Raw genomic sequence first — 21,370 nt, 5'->3', positions numbered from 1 at the left:
TGATTTTAGGATTTGTTACTCTTTGGCCAAGACACCAAGAATAGAATACTATGTTCTTATCTGATTCACTGCGACAGAATTTCACTAGTAATACAGTAATATCAATGCCCTAAAGGAGTAAAATAAAGCATCCAAGTTATATTTTGTTTACATTCAACTTTTTATATATTAAGACAGATTTTTCACAGTACAGTTATATCATTCAGTTCCAGGCTTATGAACCTTAATTTCAGTGGCTGCTATAGTATGTTTTTTTAGCATATTGTATGATAGATGCTGGGGGAAAAAGACAGTGTTTTTATTTTTAATAACATCTAGATTTTTAAAATGTATTTATATTATATTTTGAGGATATTTGTGATTTTATTCCTAATAAGAATGTCACACATTAAATATTACTTATTTTATAACCATTTAAGAATATGTAAATTTAATATTGTAAATATTTATATTTCTTATCCTTCCAGACAAGATTCTCTTTTATTGTTCCTTTTTGTCACTAAATCAAAAGTAAATAAGGAACTTAAGGAAACACATATATTTAGAATTTCCTGCAAGGCACAGGGTCTCATAAATGTCAAATGGGAGTGTAAGGAAAAAGCAAATTAGATTAGCACAACTCTGTTCTTATTTTCTGTGTTTCTTTAGTTTCAACTTGATTTCCCTCAATTTAGAAATACTGATATGTGCAGGGAAAAAAAAAACACTCTAATGTCCAACCAAAGATAGATTTGATAAAAATTATTAGAGATTATTTTTTAATCATAGTAAATTTAAAATATCTCAAATATGTGATATTCTAAGAAACACTTGGCACAACACTTTTGGAATTTTAAGAGCTAATTTCTGGCTAATGGTATAGTTAAACTTCTTTCCTTCAGCTAAAATGAAAATAATATACTTCTCCACTGTGTAAGATTTATCATCTGACAGAGTCTAGTTTAATCATAATTTTTAAAGTAGCTAAGTTATAAAATATTATATATCATATATATTATTGCTTACAGTGATCTCAATAATGAAGCTAACTATTAAACATAAAGATTTGAGCTTTCAAAAAATACTAACCAATTAATGCTGTCATATAAATAAGTACTTGTCTTCTCATGTTGGTGACCCATTGTAACATATTTATCCCTCATTGCAGCTCAGAAATTACCCTTTTGCTTAGAAAAATGGTAAATTATACTAATGAAAATGTATAGTGTCTTTTTCCTTAAGTAATAATTTTCTACCCATTTCAGTCTTATAAAATTATTTGAAGCTAAAACTGCCCTAAAAATAGTCATTAAAAAATTATCAAAGATATTAATTATTGTTGCCATTTATTTTTAATATAAGATGGAACTTAATAATTGGTGCTTTGGGGACAGAGATATAGAATTTAGAATCAGAAGATCTGAGTGCAAATCACATCTTCACAACTAACTAGCTAAATGGTGTGAAGCCAAGTTACTCTTGAACCTGTTTCTCTATCACAGAATGGGGATCACTGATTCATTCATTTATGAATTCATTCAGAAGTGTTTTTCTTGCAAGGTTGTTAGCAGGACTGGCAAAATCATATAAATGAAAGTAAGCAATTATGGACCATATAGTGTTTAGTAATTATTCTTGTTATTATTATTGTTTTTCTGTTGCTTCCCTCTCCCCTGCCATCCTTCCTTATTTCATGGATAACATTTTCATTGCCCTTTTGACCTTAGGACTTCAGATAATTTTCAGAACTAGTGGTGGGAGTGAGGCAGTCCAGATTCACCCAAGTCCCAGCTGATCTCCCTGCACATCATCAGTAAGGGCATTAGGCAGAAGAGTAGTGTAGAAGGCAACTCTTCTGGATCAGCTTGCTCATTTTTTTACTGTTGCCTTACAAAGTCCTGTTTTTCTCAAAGTAGGGCATAGCCCAAGGTAACTCATAGTCTCTGGGTATAACTATTCAGTATCTTTTCTGCTTCCTCCTCTCCATCCATTCCATCCCATCCCCCTAAGAATCTAATTCTTCCTTCTCTCTCATCTCCTTTTTCCACCACTTTTTCTTATTTCTTTTAATCTCACCTCCAGTTGATTTCTTGCTGTTTGCCTATAGATGTGCTTGTCTCCCATGGCCTAAAAAATTCTTTTTTTTTTTCAGTTTAATGTAATTTATTTATTTATTTATTTATTTTTGTATTTTCTTTTTTTTTTAATTTTATTTTATTTTTAAACTTTACAAAATTGTATTAGTTTTGCCAAAAAATTCTTGCTCAACTCTTAATTGCTTTTCTTTCATCACCAAAAACATGTTGATATTGTTGCCTTTGTTACTTCATCATTTACTTAACCTCTTGTGGTATGGCTTCTGCCCCAAACTTTGTCCTAAAACTGTTCTAATCCAGCATCCTTTCTGAAGTTAAAAACCTCCTTGACCTCTCTCTCTGCAGCATGTTAACACTACTGTTCATACTTTCCTTCTGGACCCTTCTCCCTTGGCTTCTGTAGGATGATTTTTCTGACTGCTTTCTTCCTTACCTCTTACGTGTATTTGCCCCACTCCTTGCTCTGAGCTCTCATTAGCCCTCTTTTTCGGCACTTTCTTCCTTTGTAATGTTACTTTCCTGTGACTAGAATTATTTATTATTCCTGTAATGTGATTGAACTAGGAATGGTGATGCAAAATTCAGGGAAGCGGGATTCTGTTTACTACAAGAGATATTTTTTTCCTAAAACAATTATAGTTGCTTTGTAGTAATAATCTGCTTTTGAAGCAGTCACTTCTCCATTACTGACGGTTTTCAAATGGAGACAGAGAGAACCCGAGTAGAAAGGATTCATATATTGATAAACAGATGAGACAGATGATCTTTTAAACTCTAGTCCAACTATCTCATCCACTCCACTTCAGTGGATTGAATTTTGACCATTATTAAATGTCTTCCAAAAATAGTTTTTCTAGCTTCTGTGCCTCATCATCCCTCTTCTTTCTAACAAACAGTTTTGCTTTTATTTTATCAAAAATTGCTAAAGTTTCATCATTATTTTCCACTACTCTTTTTTTTCTTTCCTTTGACTGGCATGGCTTTGAGGACCACCGTTGCTTTGACCACTTTTCTGATAGTAAATTCTATCTGCCCATATTGGTTTGCTTCCTCCACCTCAAACTAGAGGCACTGAAGCAATAGAGGAGGTTTGGAATCCTAAACTTTAATTTTAAAACTTTGTATGGCACTGGAGAAGGCGATGGCACCCCACCCCAGTACTCTTGCCTGGCAAATCCCATGGACGGAGGAGCCTGGAAGGCTGCAGTCCATGGGGTCATGAAGAGTCGGACATGACTGAGCGACTTCACTTTCACTTTTCACTTTGATGCATTGGAGAAGGAACTGGCAACCCACTCCAGTGTTCTTGCCTAGAGAATCCCAGGGATGGGGGAGCCTGGTGGGCTGCCGTCTATGGGGTTGCACAGAGTTGGACACGACTGAAGCGACTTAGCACAGCACAGTCCAAATGTTAAGGCTTAAGATATTTATGATGATAAATAGTAGTAGTGCAATTATTTGTTGAATGTCTACTATGTGCCAAGATTTACATAGATTATGTAAATTATATTTCATTTAAATGTTAAAACATTGCTATGAGGAAGACACTGTTGCTGTCACATTTTACAAATAAGGAAACTGAGAGCATCCTAAGAAAGTTGTCAAAGTTCACACTACTAATAAATGACAGAGGTCTAACTCACTTTATGGTCAGTTTTCTTAACCAATATATTATACTGTGTTACAGGAAAGATAAAAATCTAGAATCAAATTTTAGGATGTCAGGTAATGTTATACAAACAAGGTAACATATTTTTGCCTTAGATTTTTAGATTGTTTTGAACATGAACTTATAAGAAACATTATTATTGGCTTGTTTGTGCTTACCTCTTTTTCCATGATAGTCATTCATTTGTTCATTCATTCATTGAACATTCATCTATGATAGGTGTGGTATAGAAAGATGAATGAAACAAGTATAATTTTATGATGTAGTGAGAAAGACAGGAAATAAGCAGGTAAATAATCAGTTGTAATTTGAGAAAGTACTATAAAGATCACAAACCATAAGGCTATAGTAGAGAGTAACCAGGATATGTGTGTTGGATGGGGGATAAGGTAAGAGGAGGAAGTACTTAAATACTATGATCAGGAAAAACCTGCTATTTACCATCATTAACATTTTGTCATATACCTTTTCATACATTATATATACGTTTTTATATCAAAATGAGATTGTACTATGTATTGTTTTGTAATCTTATAATCGAGTCTCTTGAAACAATAACCATTGTGTGTTAATTTCCTCACCTATTTCACTCCAACCTCTGCATTCTGCTTCCACCCCCGCTATTGGACTTGACATTGCTTCCCAATGTGATGTGGTTACTTCCTAATTGCCAAATGTAAAGGAGGTTTTTTCCCTTAGTATTAATATTTTATTTGTGAATTCTGAGCTGATTTTTCTTCCCTTTTTCCTTCTACCTTCTTTGATATTCCTTCTCTTCTTTATCACAAGCTTTTCTTTATATCTTTCTTTCTTCAGAAATGTTGCTGGAATCCCCTTAGATACTGTACTTGGCCCTCCTTACTAATACTCTTCTGGAATGATGTATCATCAATTCAACACCAGTGTCTTAAGTCTATAATGGCTCACCACAGTCTTGTGGATTAAGTCTAAACTCCGTTGTCAAATTGCACGCAGCTTAAGGAATATTCATTTTTTATCTAAAGAAAAAAGAAGTGGACTTTTACTAATATTTGTTATGAAGTTTGATACCAACATCTTCAATCAGTCCACATGTTTATTTATCAGATAGTCACATTATATAGATAAGTGAGTAAGCTCAAGGGATTAACAGTAGTATCCTTCACTTAGTTTATTCTTGTGATGTAATAGCCTTTTATGAGTAGTTAATTAGGTTTACAAATTATGTTATCTAGTTTTAAATAAACCAACTCTTACAAAATGTTCAATAACTCCTATAGAGAAGTCACATCTTGGATAAATACTAATAATGGAACCACAGTAAATAACAAAGCACAGAGTTGGATTTTCCTACTCTTAATACAAGCTTTTCCATAGCCATATATTAAAGGTACAAAAGAGCTGTCAAGAATGTGTTAAACTCAAGAATATGTTATGTATGTTTTTATTAACCAAGAAGAAAAAGCATTTCAAACTTGCTAATTTTTTTTCAGAAATGGCATGTGACTTGACAATAATATGTAACCAGACAGAATGAAATACACAGACACAGACAGACAGACATATTAAATCTGTCCCCACAGGATATTTTTGTTTGTTTTTAAATAAAAAAGTTTTATATATAAAATTTTATATGTAAAGTATAGTGAAAAAATAGAGTAGTTGATTTTTTAGAAACACTCAAGCTGTTGTAAATCTGTTTTAAAAAATGGATGTTTGGAAATATTTCATCATTGTACTATTTTGTTAAATGATGATCTCTTTAAAAGCCCAGGGTGGAGTTTTCTTCCTTGTTTTAAAAATCTCAAAATAGAGAGTTTAGGCAGTGTGATCAGTGATTTCTTCCATTTGGGTCTACATTCATATGTGAGATACTTCCCCCTACCCCAATAACAAGCATTTAAACCAGGTATAAAAATAAATTGAACTCAGAGCCAAACCTTTGAATTACCATTTCATGAAGTTTAAATCAAGATTTTTAATAATAATGAATCATAATGAAATCAATCACATTCAGTTCAGTTCAGTTCAGTCTCTCAGTCGTGTCCGACTCTTTGCGACCCCGTGAATCGCAGCCTGCCAGGCCTCCCTGTCCATCACCAATTCCCAGAGTTCACTCAAACTCATGTGCATCGAGTCGGTGATGCCATCCAGCCATCTCATCTTCTGTCATCCCCTTCTCCTCCTGCCCCCAATTCCTCTCAGCATCAGAGTCTTTTCCAATGAGTCAACTCTTCACATGAGGTGGCCAAAATATTGGAGTTTCAGCTTCAGCATCAGTCCTTCCAATGAACACCCAGGACTGATCTCCTTTAGGATGGACTGGTTGGATCTCCTTGCAGTCCAAGGGACTCTCAAGAGTCTTCTCCAACACCACAGTTCAAAAGCATCAATTCTTTGGTGCTCAGCTTTCTTCACATCCATCACATCACATCACATCCATCACATTCCATCCAACTCTCACATCCATGCATGACCAATAGAAATCACAGTACTATCTATTAAAAATAGAGTAAAAAAGTACTTTTTTGCCAGCAATTAATAGATTATTTTAAATGTTTTTCCTTTTTTAAAAAAATTCCATTTAGCATAATTTTATATTGCATGCATTAATATAATGCATGTTGTACCCTATATAATTTATAAATGATGATTTTTAAAAAGTTTTTTAAACTGATGGGCTATAGGATCAAAAAAGTTTGTAAATTGCTGATATAGATCATAAGTATCCTAGATCAAAGGAAGGCTAGTTTTCTCAGGGTTATTGTTGTTTAGTTACTAAGTCATGTCCAACTTTTTTTGTGACCTCATGGACTGTATAGCCCACCTGGTTTCTCTGTCCATGAGGTTTTCCAGGCAAGAATACTGGAGTGAGTTGCCATTTCCTTCTCCAAGGTATCTTCCCGACCAAGGGATTGAACTTGCTTCTCTTGCACTGGCAGACAGATTCTTTACTACTGAATCACCAGGGAAGCCCTCTGAGGGTTAATAGCCATTAGAAAAGATTTATAGTGGAGGTAGGTATAAGGCTGAACCTGAACTTTTGCTGCTTAATAATAGCATTGTTCCTGATTAATGAAGCATCATAGTTAATTTTATCTGTCAATTTGACTGAGCTAAAGGATACCCATATTGATGGTAAAACATTATTTCTAAGTGTGTCTTTGAGGGTGTTTTGGAAGAAATTAGCACTTGATTCAGTGGACTGAGTAAAGATATCTGCCTTTGCCAGTGTGGGCAGGCATCATCATCATTTAATCCTTTGAAGGCCTGAATAAAACAGAAAGGAAAAGGAGGGTGATTTGTTCTCTCCTCTTGAGCTGGGGCATTTATCTTCTCTGGCCCTCACACGTCTGAGCTCTTGGTTCACAGCCTTTGGACTCGGGTCTTAATGCCAGTGGCCTCCTGGATTTCAGGCCTTCGACCTCAGACTGAATTATACCTTTGGCTTTCGTGGTTCTCTAGTTTGCAGAAATCAGATGGTGGGACTTCTCTTGGCCTCCATATCAGGTTGGTGAACCAATTCCTTGAATAACTAACTATCTTGTAAATATGCTACTGAGTCTGTTTCTCTGGAGACCCTGACTAATATGTATAGAGTAATAAGTTTTCATAGGAAAACATTTGGAAAATTCCAAAAAAGCACAAATGAATAAAAATGTCTTGTAACTTTGTCTTTGGAGGTAACCATTGTTAAAATTGTGGTATATGTCTGTGCATTTTTTTTGGAAATACATATGCTTATTTTAAATTAGAAAATTGGGATCATACTGACATACTACTTTAAGACCTATTTCCACTTAACAATATATGTTAAACATTTTTATGTCATTCAGTATTTTGCAATTCTATTAGACATTTTTTTAAATTGTAAAAATATATGTAACATAACATTTACCATCTTAATAATTTTTAGGTGTGCAGTTCAGTAGTGTTAAGTATATTTCACGTTGTTGTGGAGCCAATCTCCAGAACTTTTTCATCTTGCATAACTAAAACATTATAACATATTAAACAACTCCTTATTTTCCCACCCCTGGCCCTTGACAACCACATTCTTTCTGTCTCAGTGAATTTCACTGTTTATATACTTTGTGTAAGTGGAATCATACAGCGTTTATCTTTTTGTGATTGGCTTATTTCACTTCGCATAGTGTTGTCAAGGTTCATCCATGCTATAGCAAACGTCAGAATTTCTTTCTTTTTTAAGGCTGAATAGTAATAATATAGTATAATATAATATAATTATAATAAAGTATAATAATAGTATATATAATATACTATATATAGTATATACTAGTGTTTATATACTTATATATATAAGTATATATGCTTATATAATTATATATATAATTATAATATAAATAGTATAATATAATATAATTATAGTATAATAATACTTGATAAACTGACTTGATGAACATGAGTTTGAGTGAAATCTGGGTGTTGGTGATGGACAGGGAGGCCTGGCGTGCTGCAGTCCATGGGGTCGCAAAGAGTCAGACACAACTGAGCAACTGAACTGAATAATACTCTATTATGTATATATACCACATTTGCTTATCCATTCATCTATCAGTGAACACTTGGGTTACTTCCACCTCTTGGCTATTATGAATAATGTTGCTGTTACATGAGTATACAAATAACTCCTCAAGATGCTGCTTTCTGTTCTTCTGGGGATATACATAGAATTGGAATTGCTGTATCATATGGTAGTTCTATTTTTACTGTTGAAGGAAATGCCTTGCTGTTTTCTGAAATGGCTGCACCATTTTTCTTCCTACCAACAGTACATAAGGCTTCTAGTACCTCCACATCCTTGCCAACACTTGTTGTTGTTGTTTGATTGGTTGGTTTTGTTTTTCTTGGATAGTAACCATCCCAGTGGATGTAAAGTTTGCAATCCTATTTTTAATGATAGTGTAATCCATTGGTTGTACTGTAGCTTATTAAATAACCAGTTTCTTCTTATTTAGGAGTTTGGTTGTTTCAACTTTTTCACTTTTAAAAATAATGTTGAGATTATTTTTGTTCATATTTTAGAATGTGTGTATTTTTTCTTTTTTTATATTTTTTCTTAATATATATAATCTAGAAATGAAATTTGAAATGAACTTTGAAGGTAGAAGAGGCAATGAATAGGTAGAAAGATGGTATGAATAGTCCAGGAAGGCGCAGTCTTAACAAAGACGAGGAAGCCTTGATAGCCTGATGGATTAAAGCGACATTTAGACCACCCTATCTAGAACAGAGATTATCCATGGGTAATAGGAAATAAGGGTAGAAAGGAAGGTAAGCATCAGATTGTGGAATTCCTTGAGTACCAACTTGTAGAGCTTGGCATTTGTTTGGAAAATAATAAATAATTTTAAAGGTTTTTGATCTGAAGTATGACAGAATGAAAACATTCTAGAAGGTTAATCCTGAAGCAATGTGCAGAATGGTTTAAACTGGAAGCTGAGAGACAATTAGAGGACCACAGTACGATAGAAGGTCAATAGAGGGCAAGCACATTTAGATTTTATAAAGTAGGGTATATTATAAAGTAGAGTAATCACTTTTGAAAAATAGAAGGGAAGTAAAATGATTAGTTAGTATATCTGTGTTAACCACTCTGGTGAAATGTTTTGTATACATTGAAATGGTAGAGGGGAAAAAAAAGTCTGGCTATTACTTTACCTGTAATAGGCAGTTCCATAGATAGTTCAGAGTTGGCTGTGAGTGATTTTATAATATCAATGTTCTCTATAAGCAGCTATTACTTTAATATAGAAGCAAGAGAGATTTTTACATAGTACCTGGGTAGTGCATCTAGTAAATGTTTCCCTGTCTCAGCTTCCTTCTCATTCAGCTTTTAAGGAATTCCAGGTTCTATATATGGTATTACTCTTCTACAACATTAAAACCTGATTGAAATTTATTGATTTTTCTTCCATATTTGAAGTTGTACAATAATGCCATCTTCAGGGCAGATTAGCAATTACAAATTTAATGTTTTTCCTTCTCTCTGATACTTATATTTCACATTATTTATTTAATGTTTGAAAAATATGAAGTTTCTTTCCCCCAACTTTTTATTGTGAAAACTAAAAAACACACAGAGAAGTGAAAGAATAGAACATGTTATAATCATATGTATTTGACTTAGATAAACCATTTTTAACATTTTGCCATTTTATCTGTGTGTATTTTTTACTCAATCATTTGAAAATAAGTTGTAGGTGACATATTTCACTCCTGAATACTGTAGTGTTCATGTCCTGAATATAGGACAATTTTCCCATAATCTCAATATCATTAATCCACCTAAGAAAATTAATTCTAAAATCTCATACAACATCCAGTCCACATTCAAAATTCTCCAGTTGTTCCAATAGTGTATTAGAGCAAAATTTTTTTGAGCCAGCATCCAGTCAAGGCTCACAATTGCCTTTAGTTGTCTTTATTTATTTTAATATAGAATACTTACCCACCTTTCAAAAATGACATTGATTAAGTGTCCAGGCCAGTTTTCTCGTAGATTATCTCATATTCTCAGTTTGTTTCCCCATGTTTGTTTTAAATCCCAACATCCTATTTCCATCTATTTTCTTAGACTGGAAGGTAGGTCTAGAGCAAAAAATACTTAACCTGCAGTTCACATATTCTTTAGGGTCTGTGAATAGAATTCAGGGAGTCTGAATTTTGGATGGGGAAAAAATTACAACTTTATTTTAATTCAGTGGTTCTCAACTGGGGTGATTTGTCCTCTCACCTCTCTTTCCCCACATAGGAATGTTTTGACATTTTAGTTGTCGCAGCTGAGTGGAAGGCTGCTATTGGAATCAAATGGATAGAGGCCAGGGATGCATCTAAAGATCCTACAATGTGCAGGGGGAGAACCCCCAACATCAAAGAATGATGTAGGTCAAAATGTCAGTGTTAATGGTGCCATGGTTGAGAAACCCTGCTTTAACTGAATTTAGGATTTCCTTTAATTGTAAATGTAAGAAACCCCTCACACGGATATTAATGCTACCTATAACTTTGTTACCAAGTGAAATTTCACGTGTTTTCAGATCATATTAAATTGTTGCAAATATCTCAAAATATTTATGCTCATTTATTGCTTAAGAATTAGATGTTGTTATAGTTCAGTCACTAGGTCATGTCTGACTCCATAGACTGTAGCACATCAGGCTCCTCTGTCTTCCACTATCTTCTGGAATTTGCTCAAATTCATATCTGTTAAATTGATAATGCTGTTTAACCATTTCATCTACTGCTGCCCTCTTCTCCTGCCCTTAATCTTTCCCAGCCTCAGGGTCTTTTCCATTGAGTCAGCTCTTCAGATCAAGTGGCAAAGTATTGGCGCTTCATCTTCAGCAATAGTTCTTCCAGTGAATAGTCACAATTGATTTCCCCAGTCAGTCCTAAAGGAATTAGATAGATTTGCATAATCAAAAAGCAAAAATAGAGGCAGTTCAGGAGGGTGGAATAGAAGGACATACACTCATTTCCTCCTGTGAGAGCACCGAAATCGCAACTAGCTATTGAAAAACCAACAAGAAGATGCTGGATCCTATTTAAAAAAGATATCCCACATCCAAAAACCCAGTAAAAAAAAAAAAAAAAAAAGCCAGGAAAAAACCCCAAATTATTACTGTATTATAATTTTAAAAGATAATTTGATAGCTATATTTAAGTGTAATTTTGTAACCTTATATATTTTATGCATTGTAAATATTATTCTGCTAGGGTTCTGTAGACTTCACCAGAGTGCTGAAGGAATCCACAGAACAAAGAGGCTTGACCCTCAGTCTAGAGGGTTGATTAGATTGGGTTAAACATTTTTGGTGAAAGTGCTTCATAGGTAATGATATTTATCTCATATTGTCATTTCATTAATCACATAATATCAAGTTGTCTTACTGTTATGAATGATGCCAAGTTTGATGACTTGGTTAATTAAGGTGGTGACAGCCAGATTTTTCCATTTTAGAGATACATTTTCCCCTTTGCATTGCGAGATAATCTGTAAGGTGATATTAATTCTTAGGTATTAGGTGAATTTTCTGTTTTTGAGCAGCCTTTCACCTAATAGCTTTAGCATAAATTGATGATTTTTACATTGGGGTTTACAAATGTTGATTTTCTGTTTCAGTCATTTCTTCACACTTACTGGCATTCCTCTGTAAAGAAGAGATTTCCTTTACCTACCCCACTCCACCCCTCTTCCTCATTCCTTTTCCTCCAAGTATCATGATAGATTCATTTTTTGTTTGTTCAGTATGTTACACTCAGTTAGGGTTGGTTGTTTAGAGTGCTCAACTTGTCATAAATGTGACCAGTGGGAGCCCCTTTAACTTGGTCCTTGGTCCTTTTGATAAATCCTACTGGTCTTAGAGGATTTCCTTGCTTTCTGACACAAGAGTTCTCATGATCGACTTGTTCTTTCTATGCTCCAGGTTTGGAGTCAACTATTTCTTTAAAGAATCATTGTTTCTTTATAGGGAATGGTATTTAGAAACCAGGGTCTGAGCAGTTGGTGTGCTCATTGCTTCTGGAGTGACACTGTCTAGCCCTTTTTAATAGAACATCTTAACTAAACTTTTAGCATAAAAAGATGTTTTGAACTACAGGAAAGAAAATCAAATGTTTCTGACTTATTCATCCTTCCAGTTTCTTGCTTTTGAAATGAATGAGTCTGTTTATTCCTTTATCAGCCCAGACCTATGCTTTTATCTGTTCACTCAAGGATTATTGGTAATTGTCTCATGTTTCTCTCTTCTGATCTGTCCCGCATAACATCCATTTCATTCTTCTGTAGAATATTATATACTGCCTATGTGACAGGAACTGTATTAGGTGTGTAGAATACACAGGGAAATGGAAACGTCAAGAAGTTCACAGTCTAATAGGAAAGATCTGTATGAAAACCAAAATTTCAGTATGATTGGTGCAAAATAGAAATGCATAAACAGTGACTAAGTGTAAGAAATCAAAGAAGGCTTCAATAGAAGATATTTGTATATAGTATTGATGTAGTTATGAGAAGATTACCATGTGAAGAAGGGTAGATCTATTTATAGATTCTCATTGTTGGTGACCACTGGTTAAGTGCCCAGTTTGCATCTAGGTGGCAGTTACAAGTGCAAGTGTTATTAGTAGAAATCAGGAGTTGCCTGCGATTAGTGCTGAGAGCTTTCCTTTTTCCTGTATTCTGTGTTTTTTTTTTTTTTTTTTTTTTCCCTGAATAGACTATTCTTTGCTTACACTGCTGCTGCTAAGTCACTTCAGTCGTGTCTGACTCTGTGTGACCCCATAGACGGCAGCCCACCAGGCTCCCCCGTCCCTGGGATTCTCCAGGCAAGAACACTGGAGTGGGTTGCCATTTCCTTCTCCAATGCATGAAAGTGAAAAGTGAAAGTGAAGTCGCTCAGTCGTGTCCGACCCTCAGCAACCCCATGGACTGAAGCCTACCAGACTCCTCCGTCCATGGGATTTTCCAGGCAGGAGTACTGGAGTGGGGTGCCATTGCCTTCTCCGCTAAAACTTTCTTATTATGATGCCTCATCATTTCTGCTCTTTAACCTTTCAGTGAAAGATTATTTCTTTGAAAGATTGCTGCTGCTTCAGTCATGTCCGACTCTGTGCAACCCCATAGATGGCAGCCCACCAGGCTCCTCTGTCCATGGGACTTTCCAGGCATGAGTACTGGAGTGGGGTGCCATTGCCTTCTCCATTCGAAAGATTATTCTCCTGAAATTGTGTGGTTTAGAAGCCATGTAGGTTTACTGTATTTGTTTATACATCCATGCTTTTTGAATAAATCCAGTGTGTTTTATTACCAGTGATTACACTTATTAAATGTCTGTATCATACTTGTTATGTGGTTATGAATACAAAGTTTGGTTCTTACTGTGTCTTAATAAAAGCAGGGTGATAAGAGGATTTGAGAGATGGTTAGAAATTGGGGCTCACTCATGTAGGTAGTACTCTAATTTTACATAATCTCCTTATAGCTAGAGATTGTCCCTCTTTTCATAGGAATTAGGAAGGATGTAGGGGAAAAAACCCCAGAAACTTGTATATGTTAACCAATTCAAAAACTTTAAGGAGTAAATAAGATATCTTTATTTCTGCACCCAAGAGTGAGAAGTAACTTATAGGAGTCTAGAAATTTTTTTTTATAAGTCCTCATCTTCCCAAGTATTTCTAGATTCCTAAGATGGCAATTAGACTTTATTTTCACTGTAAAAACAATGGAGGAATCAATGTTTAATTTATCTGACATCAAGCAATGGGTGTTTGACATAAATACATTTTCCATATATTTGTAGCCTACATCTTTAAGTGTCAGAACATGTTTATTTTAGCCATTTTATTTGTTGAAAGTAACAAAAATGTTAAACAGACTTAATGTTACATTTACAGTTGTCTTTACCAAACACTTAATGTACAGGGTTCTGTGTTATCACTGTTTCTTATCTTTTGGATATTTCTATTTCTTTAAACATACAAATGCTTTTATACAGAAGTAACTGTATACTTAATGTTCAGTTCAGTTCAGTCACTCAGTTGTGTCTGACTCTTTGCGACCCCATGGACTGCAGCACACCAGGCTTCCCTGTCCATCACCAATTCCCGGAACCTACTCAAACTCATGTCCATTGCCTCGGTGATGCCATCCAACAGTCTCATCCTCTGTCATCCCCTTTTCCTTCTGCCTTCAATCTTTCCCAGCATTAGGGTCTTTTCCAATGAGTCAGCTCTTCACATCAGGTAGCCAAAGTATTGGAGTTTCAGCTTCAGCATCAGTCCTTCCAATGAACACCCAGGACTGATCTTCTTTAGGATGGGCTGGTTAGATCTCCTCGTAAAAGGGTATAAATGCAATGGGCCAGTGGTGCCTTTCAAATCAAGACCCTGATTAATTTTCCCAGATATTTTCATCATCGTATTCTTTTCCCCCTAAACTTCTAATGGCTCCTGTAGTCTGGCCATACTGTCTTTGTGTGTGTGTGTAAATATGGTTTATTTGTCAGTACTTTTGGTAGCATTTTTGTCAGCAAACAGCAAGTCAGTTTCCGTACAGTCTTATGATTATATCATGTCTCGCAACTTTTGTTCATGCTGTTTTTGCTTTCTGCTCAGGAATTTTGAGGAAATTACTTATCTCTGTTCTTTTCTTAGCAGCTTGTTTCTACTAGTCTCAGTGACTAGTATAATTGAATGTGTTTCCTTTGTGTTAGCAGGACTGAAACAGGTATCCTGGGAAGTCTGGGATATGTAATTTTAAACTTACTATCAAACTACAGAGGAGTTAGAGTGGATAACTTTTTTGTCACCAGTCTTACCCTTATATCTCTGCTGCTTATAGCTTACTCTTATTTTTCTATTCACCACATTTCCTAAATTGACTTTGCAAAAAACTTGTTAAATCACATGTATCTTAGTAAACTACCTAGTCCTTCTGGGCCTTGCTATACTTATCTCTAACACTGGGGAACTTAGACAAGGTGATCTCTTAAGTGCCTTTTCAAATAAAGGCTTCTGTTTATGTTCATTTATTTATTCCTTCATTAAAAATATTTATTGAATGCCTAGTGTTTGGTTGATATGATCAGCAATGTAAGAGTTTCTACTATCCGATAATAAAATAATACATATTCTTCATTATCCACGTTATGTATTACTTCGTTTGTAAAGTCTTACCTGACATTGTAGCCTTTATTATGTTGTCTTGCCCACAAATTCTTTCTGTACTTGTTAAAAAGTGTAGACATAGATTAACTTGTGTTTTGTTTAGGGATTTGATTATTTTGATTACCTAATATAATTGTGAGTACCTTGAAGAATGATACTTCTTTTATAAACATTTAATATAGTGCCTGTCACATAGTAATTGTAATCATAATGATAACTGACATTTGTAAACACTAACTTTGAGGTAGGCATTGTTTTAAGTGCTTTATATACATCTGTTCCTTTAATTCTTACAAAATGTTTATGAGATGAATGCTTTTCATCTCCATTTTTACAGATGAAGTAAAGCATACAAAGGTTAAATAAATGTCCTCAAGGTTATATTGCTGGTAAATGAAGCTGGGATATGAGCTCAGTCAGATTTCAAAATTCCATGCATTTACCCATTTTGCTGTAATGCTGAATTATATACTTGTTGAATGAATGGACTGTTTTCAATTTTAATATATATATTGGTTACAGTTTTGGTATCTAGTTTCACTTTGGATAAAAGGCTAAGGATATTGCACTTTGAGGAGAATACTTTTTAAACAAGGACCAATAACTTTCTTAGCAAACTAAATATAATGAATGACTCCCACAATTAATAGTATTCAAATTATGTGCTTACACCTTGATGGATTTTAAATAGTATGTTTTTGAAAGAAAATTTATGAAGTGCATAATACTTTTAGGTGAATTATGATTTGTATTGTGTCTTGATTATTGTTTTTTGCTCATTTTCAGTTGAGTGGTGATTTTATGCAATGGCTTCAAGCCACAGTTCTTCACCAGTGCCTCAAGGAAGCAGCAGTGATGTTTTCTTTAAAAAAGAGGTAGACCCGACAAAACACATTCGACCTGTGCAGTCACTGCCAGATGTGTGTCCCAAGGAACCCACAGGTAATGCTTTTTTTTTTAAGGAATTTTATTGAGAATTTGTGATAGTTAGATAGTTAGATTAGAATAGTTAGATTCCATATACTTAAAAGAGTAAATGTGAAAACTAGGATGACATATAATTTGGAAATAAATTGATTGGGAAATTGGAATATGGTTCTTTTTATACATTTCCATAAAAGAAGTCACTTAGAGAAATTGAAAAAAAAAATTGAAGATGAGGGTACAGATTGAAAGCTCTTCAGTTAAACATAGTACAGTCAATCCTCATTATTTGCAGAGTCTACATTTGCAAATTTACCTAATTCCTAAAACTTAATTGTAACCCTCAAATCACTATTTGTGTCACTTTCGTGGTCATTTGCAGACATGCACAAAGGAGTGAAAATTTTGAATTGCCTGATGTACACGTTCCCACCTGAAATTGAACAAAGCAGCACTCTGCCTTCTTTCAGCTTTTAAGCTGTAAACACATGTCCCTTTTGTGGTCTGTTTAGTGCCACACTTCTTTGTATTTTTGCTGACGATTTTGCTGTTCAAAATGGTTTCCAAACATAGCACTTAGAAGTGCTTTCTAGTGTTTCTAAGCACAGGAGGGCTACATGAGGGAAATATGTTGTGTAAGCTTTATTCAGGTATGAGTTATAGTGGTATTAGCCATGAGTACAGTGCTAAAGACTGAACAATATTTATTAAATAAAGTGTCTTTAAACAGAAACACACACAAAATAAGATTATATGTTGATTGGATGATGAAAGTTCCAGAGATTTGTAGGAGCATAACCCAGTATTATGCATAACCCATATGGAGAAGTGAAGAAGAACTAAAGAGCCTCTTGATAAAAGCGAAAGAGGAGAGTGAAAAAGTTGGCTTAAAGCTCAACATTTAGAAAACAAAGATCATGGCATCTGGTCCCATCAGTTCAGTTCAGTCAGTTCAGTTCAGTTGCTCAGTCATGTCCGACTCTTTGTGACCCCATGAATTGCAGCACGCCAGGCCTCCCTGTCCATCACCAACTCCCGGAGTTCACTCAGACCCATGTCCATAGAGTCGGTGATGTCATTGAGCCATCTCATCCTCTGTTGTCCCCTTCTCCTCCTGCCCCCAATCCCTCCCAGCATCAGAGTCTTTTCCAATGAGTCAACTCTTTGCATGAGGTGGCCAAAGTATTGGAGTTACAGCCTCAGTATCAGTCCTTCCAATGAACACCCACGACTGGTATCTTTTAGGATGAACTGCTTGGATCTCCTTGCAGTTCAAGGGACTCACAAGAGTCTTCTCCAACACCACAGTTCAAAAGCATCAATTCTTCGGTGCTCAGCTTTCTTCGCAGTCCAACTCTCACATCCATACATGACCACTGGAAAAACCATAGCCTTGACTAGATGGACCTTTGTTGGCAAAGTAATATTTCTGCTTTTTAATATGCTGTCTAGGTTGGTCATACCTTTCCTTCCAAGGAGTAAGCGTCTTTTAATTTCATGGCTGCAATCACCATCTGCAGTGATTTTGGAGCCCGAAAAAATAAAGTCTGATACTGTTTCCACTGTTTCCTCATCTATTTGCCATGAAGTGATGGGACCAGATGCCATGATCTTCATTTTCTGAATGTTGAACTTTAAGCCAACTTTTTCACTCTCCTCTTTCACTTTCATCAAGAGGCTTTTTAGTTCCTCTTCACTTTCTGCCGTAAGGGTGGTGTCATCTGCATATCTGAGGTTATTGATCTTTCTTCCGGCAATCTTGATTCCAGCTTGTGCTTCTTCCAGCCCAGCGTTTCTCATGATGTACTCTGCATATAAGTTAAATAAGCAGGGTGACAATATACAGCCTTGACGTACTCCTTTTCCTGTTTGGAACCAGTCTGTTGTTCCATGTTCAGTTCTAACTGTTGCTTCCTGACTTGCATATAAGTTTCCCAAGAGGCAAGTCAGGTGGTCTGGTATTCCCATCTCTTTCAGAATTTTCCACAGTTTATTGTGATCCACACAGTCAAAGGCTTTGGCATAGTCAATAAAGCAGAAATAGATGTTTTTCTGGAACTCTCTTGCTTTTTCGATGATCCAGCGGATGTTGGCTATTTGATTTCTGGTTCCTCTGCCTTTTCTAAAACCAGCTTGAACATCTGGAAGTTCATGGTTCATGGCAAATAGATGGGGAAACAGTGGAAACAGTGGCTGAGTTTATTTTGGGGGGCTCCAAAATCACTGCAGATGGTGACTGCAGCCATGAAATTAAAAGACGCTTACTCCTTGGAAGGAAAGTTATGACCAACCCAGACAGTATATAAAAAGCAGAGACATTACTTTGCCAACAATGGTCCATCTAGTCAAGGCTATGGTTTTTCCTGTGGTCATGTATGGATGTGAGAATTGGACTGTGAAGAAAGCTGAGCGCCGCAGAATTGATGCTTTTGAACTGTGGTGTTGGAGAAGACTCTTGAGAGTCCCTTGGACTGCAAGGAGATCCAACCAGTCCATCCTAAAGGAGACCAATCCTGAATATTCATTGGAAGGACTGATATTGAAGCTGAAACTCCAATACTTTGGCCACCTGATGCGAAGAGCTGACTCATTTGAACAGACCCTAATGCTGGGAAAGATTGAAGGCGAGAGAAGGGGACAACAGAAGATGAGATGGTTGGAAGGCATCACTGACTCAATGGACATGAGTTTGAGTAGAATGGGAGTTGGTGACGGACAGGGAGGCCTGGTGTGCTGCAGTCCATGGGGTCACAAGGAGTCAGACACAACTGAGTGCCTGAACTGAACTGAACTGTGTATTTCCCATGGGAGCAAAGGTTCATTATTTGCTTATTACGTGTTCTAGTGACTTTATAGAACAAACCGAGTAATGAGAACCAACTGCATGTTTTTCTTTCCTCTATGGTTAATGTTACAGCAGCATTTCAGTTATCTAATTATAAACTGCAGAAAAGGATATTGGAACCTGGTCTGCCATAAAACAATAGAAAAATATGCCTACCCATGAAAAAATCGGGAGTAATAAAGAACAGAAGATATATAGTAGAAGGTAGAAGAGTTTTGATGTTGAAAAAAAAGTTTTTGAAAAAAGATAAATTTCCTTAATTGTACATTAAGGAAAGAGATTAATGAAAGACTTTCTTCACCCCACTGTTCAATTATAACCCTCAAATTTTGTATATCCTTTATCTTGTACATATTTTTCTTCCCCTTTGGCAGTTGATATTGAAAGCTGAAGGTTAAGACAATTGTTATAGAAGGGAAAGTTTAGTTGCTTTGTATAATCTAAACATCTTTTTTTCTAGAATGTATTTTCAAACATCAAACTTACTTTACAAAGTTCTCTTGTTTACTTTTTGCAGGTGATTCAAATAGTTTATGTGTTGCCCCATCTCTAGTTACAGATCAACATAGATGGACTATATATCATTCCAAAGTAAATCTCCCAGCAGCATTAAATGATCCTAGATTAGCAAAAAGAGAATCTGACTTCTTCACAAAAACATGGGGATTGGACTTTGTGGACACTGAAGTCATACCTTCATTCTACCTCCCACAGATCAGCAAGGAACATTTTACAGTATATCAACAGGAAATCTCTCAGGTAATATCTAATCTTTAAGTAATAGGTCAAAAGTGAAACATTTCTTGTTTGATTTATTCTGCCAGTTGTGAGGTAGTATCTCATTGTGGTTTTAGTTTGCTTTTCCCTAATGATTACTGATGGTGAACATCTTTTCATGTGTCTGTTGACCATTTGTGTCTTCTTCACATGGCTCCTGTGGGGTTGTGACTCAGCCAGTGGCTGTGGCCTACTGGAGGGATGGGGCTGAGTCCCCATGTGGCTGTCTGCTCAGCCTGGGGTGGGCTCAGGGCTGGGTTCCCAGTGCTAATAGACTAGAGGGAGGGTTCCAAAACGGTGCTTACCAGCACTGGTGTCATTGCAGTACAGCATGCTCCCAAAATGTCTGCTCCCATTATCTCCATTCCCTGGAGGCATCCCAGTTGCCTCCTGCCTCTTCCAAGTTTATCCAGTGAGTTTCGAGCAAGCTCCTTTCGGATAGCTGTCTATGGTTAAGTCTCAGAGCATATGAGATTTTGTAAACAGCCTTTCAGAGCAGAGTCTCTGTTCCCTATAGCTCTCCAGCTGTCCTGAACGTAAGATCCTCTAGTTTTTAAAGTCACACATTCTGGAGGCTCATCTTCCCTGTGCAGGACCCTGGACTGGGGAACCTGAAGTGGGGCTCAGACCCCTTGCTCCTTGGGGAGGACCTGTGTGATTGTGATATTTCTCCCATTTTTGGGTCCCTGACCTACAGGTATGGGTCATACTTTCACCTTTCCTACCTGTGTTGTTGTGGTTTCTTTTCTGTGTCTTTAATTGTGAAAAATCTTTTCTGCCATTCTTCAGGTTCTCATTGATAGTTACTCTGTAAATAATTCTAATTGTGGTGTGTCTGTGGGAGGAGGTGAGTTCAGATTCTACTTCACCATCTTGGCCACCTCCACTAGTGGTTTTAAATGGTAAATTTTATGTTATGTATATTTCACCACAGAAGAAATAGACAAGGGATCTGAACAGGCATTTCACCAAAGAAGAGATGCAGATGGCTAGTAAGCATATGACGGAGAAGGCAATGGCACCCCACTGCAGTACTCTTGCCTGGAAAATCCTATGGATGGAGGAGCCTGGTGGGCTGCAGTCCATGGGGTCGCTGAGAGTCGGACAGGACTGAGCGACCTTACTTTCACTTTTCACTTTCATGCATTGGAGAAGGAAATGGCAATCCACTCCAGTGTTCTTGCCTGGAGAATCCCACGGATGGGGGAGCCTGGTGGGCTGCCGTCTCTGGGGTCGCACAGAGTCGGACACGACTGAAGTGACTTAGCAGCAGCAGCAGCAGTAAGCATATGAAAAGTTGTCCAATATCATCTGTCAGTCAGGAACTGCAAATTAAAATGAGGTGCCACTACATGTCTTTTAGAATGATGAAAATCCAAAAAGCTGTCAAGACCAAAAGCTGGCAAGGAT

The 21,370-nt window shown here is 36.2% G+C and overlaps 1 protein-coding gene across 5 annotated transcripts in view; it reads left to right on the top strand.

Annotated features, from left to right (window-relative positions):
• VPS54 (VPS54 subunit of GARP complex) overlaps nucleotides 1-21,370 on the top strand; it is a 101,764-nt gene that overhangs the window by 9,783 nt on the left and 70,611 nt on the right. For 2 of the 5 annotated variants that reach the window (XM_006064792.4, XR_003102501.3), the window contains 2 exons: nucleotides 16,201-16,356; nucleotides 19,701-19,942. In XM_006064792.4, coding sequence (XP_006064854.2) covers nucleotides 16,221-16,356; nucleotides 19,701-19,942 — 378 coding nt within the window. In that variant the 5' untranslated portion in view covers nucleotides 16,201-16,220. Of the gene's footprint in view, nucleotides 1-7,098; nucleotides 7,234-16,200; nucleotides 16,357-19,700; nucleotides 19,943-21,370 lie in introns of those variants that run through there. The other 3 variants (XM_025262327.3, XM_006064793.4, XM_006064794.4) reach the window with 3 other exon arrangements.

The sequence above is a fragment of the Bubalus bubalis genome, chromosome 12 (assembly GCF_019923935.1).
Source record: "Bubalus bubalis isolate 160015118507 breed Murrah chromosome 12, NDDB_SH_1, whole genome shotgun sequence".
Lineage (NCBI taxonomy): Eukaryota > Metazoa > Chordata > Mammalia > Artiodactyla > Bovidae > Bubalus > Bubalus bubalis.
Note: the sequence above shows the minus strand (reverse complement) of the source record. Positions and strands in the feature narration are given on the sequence as shown.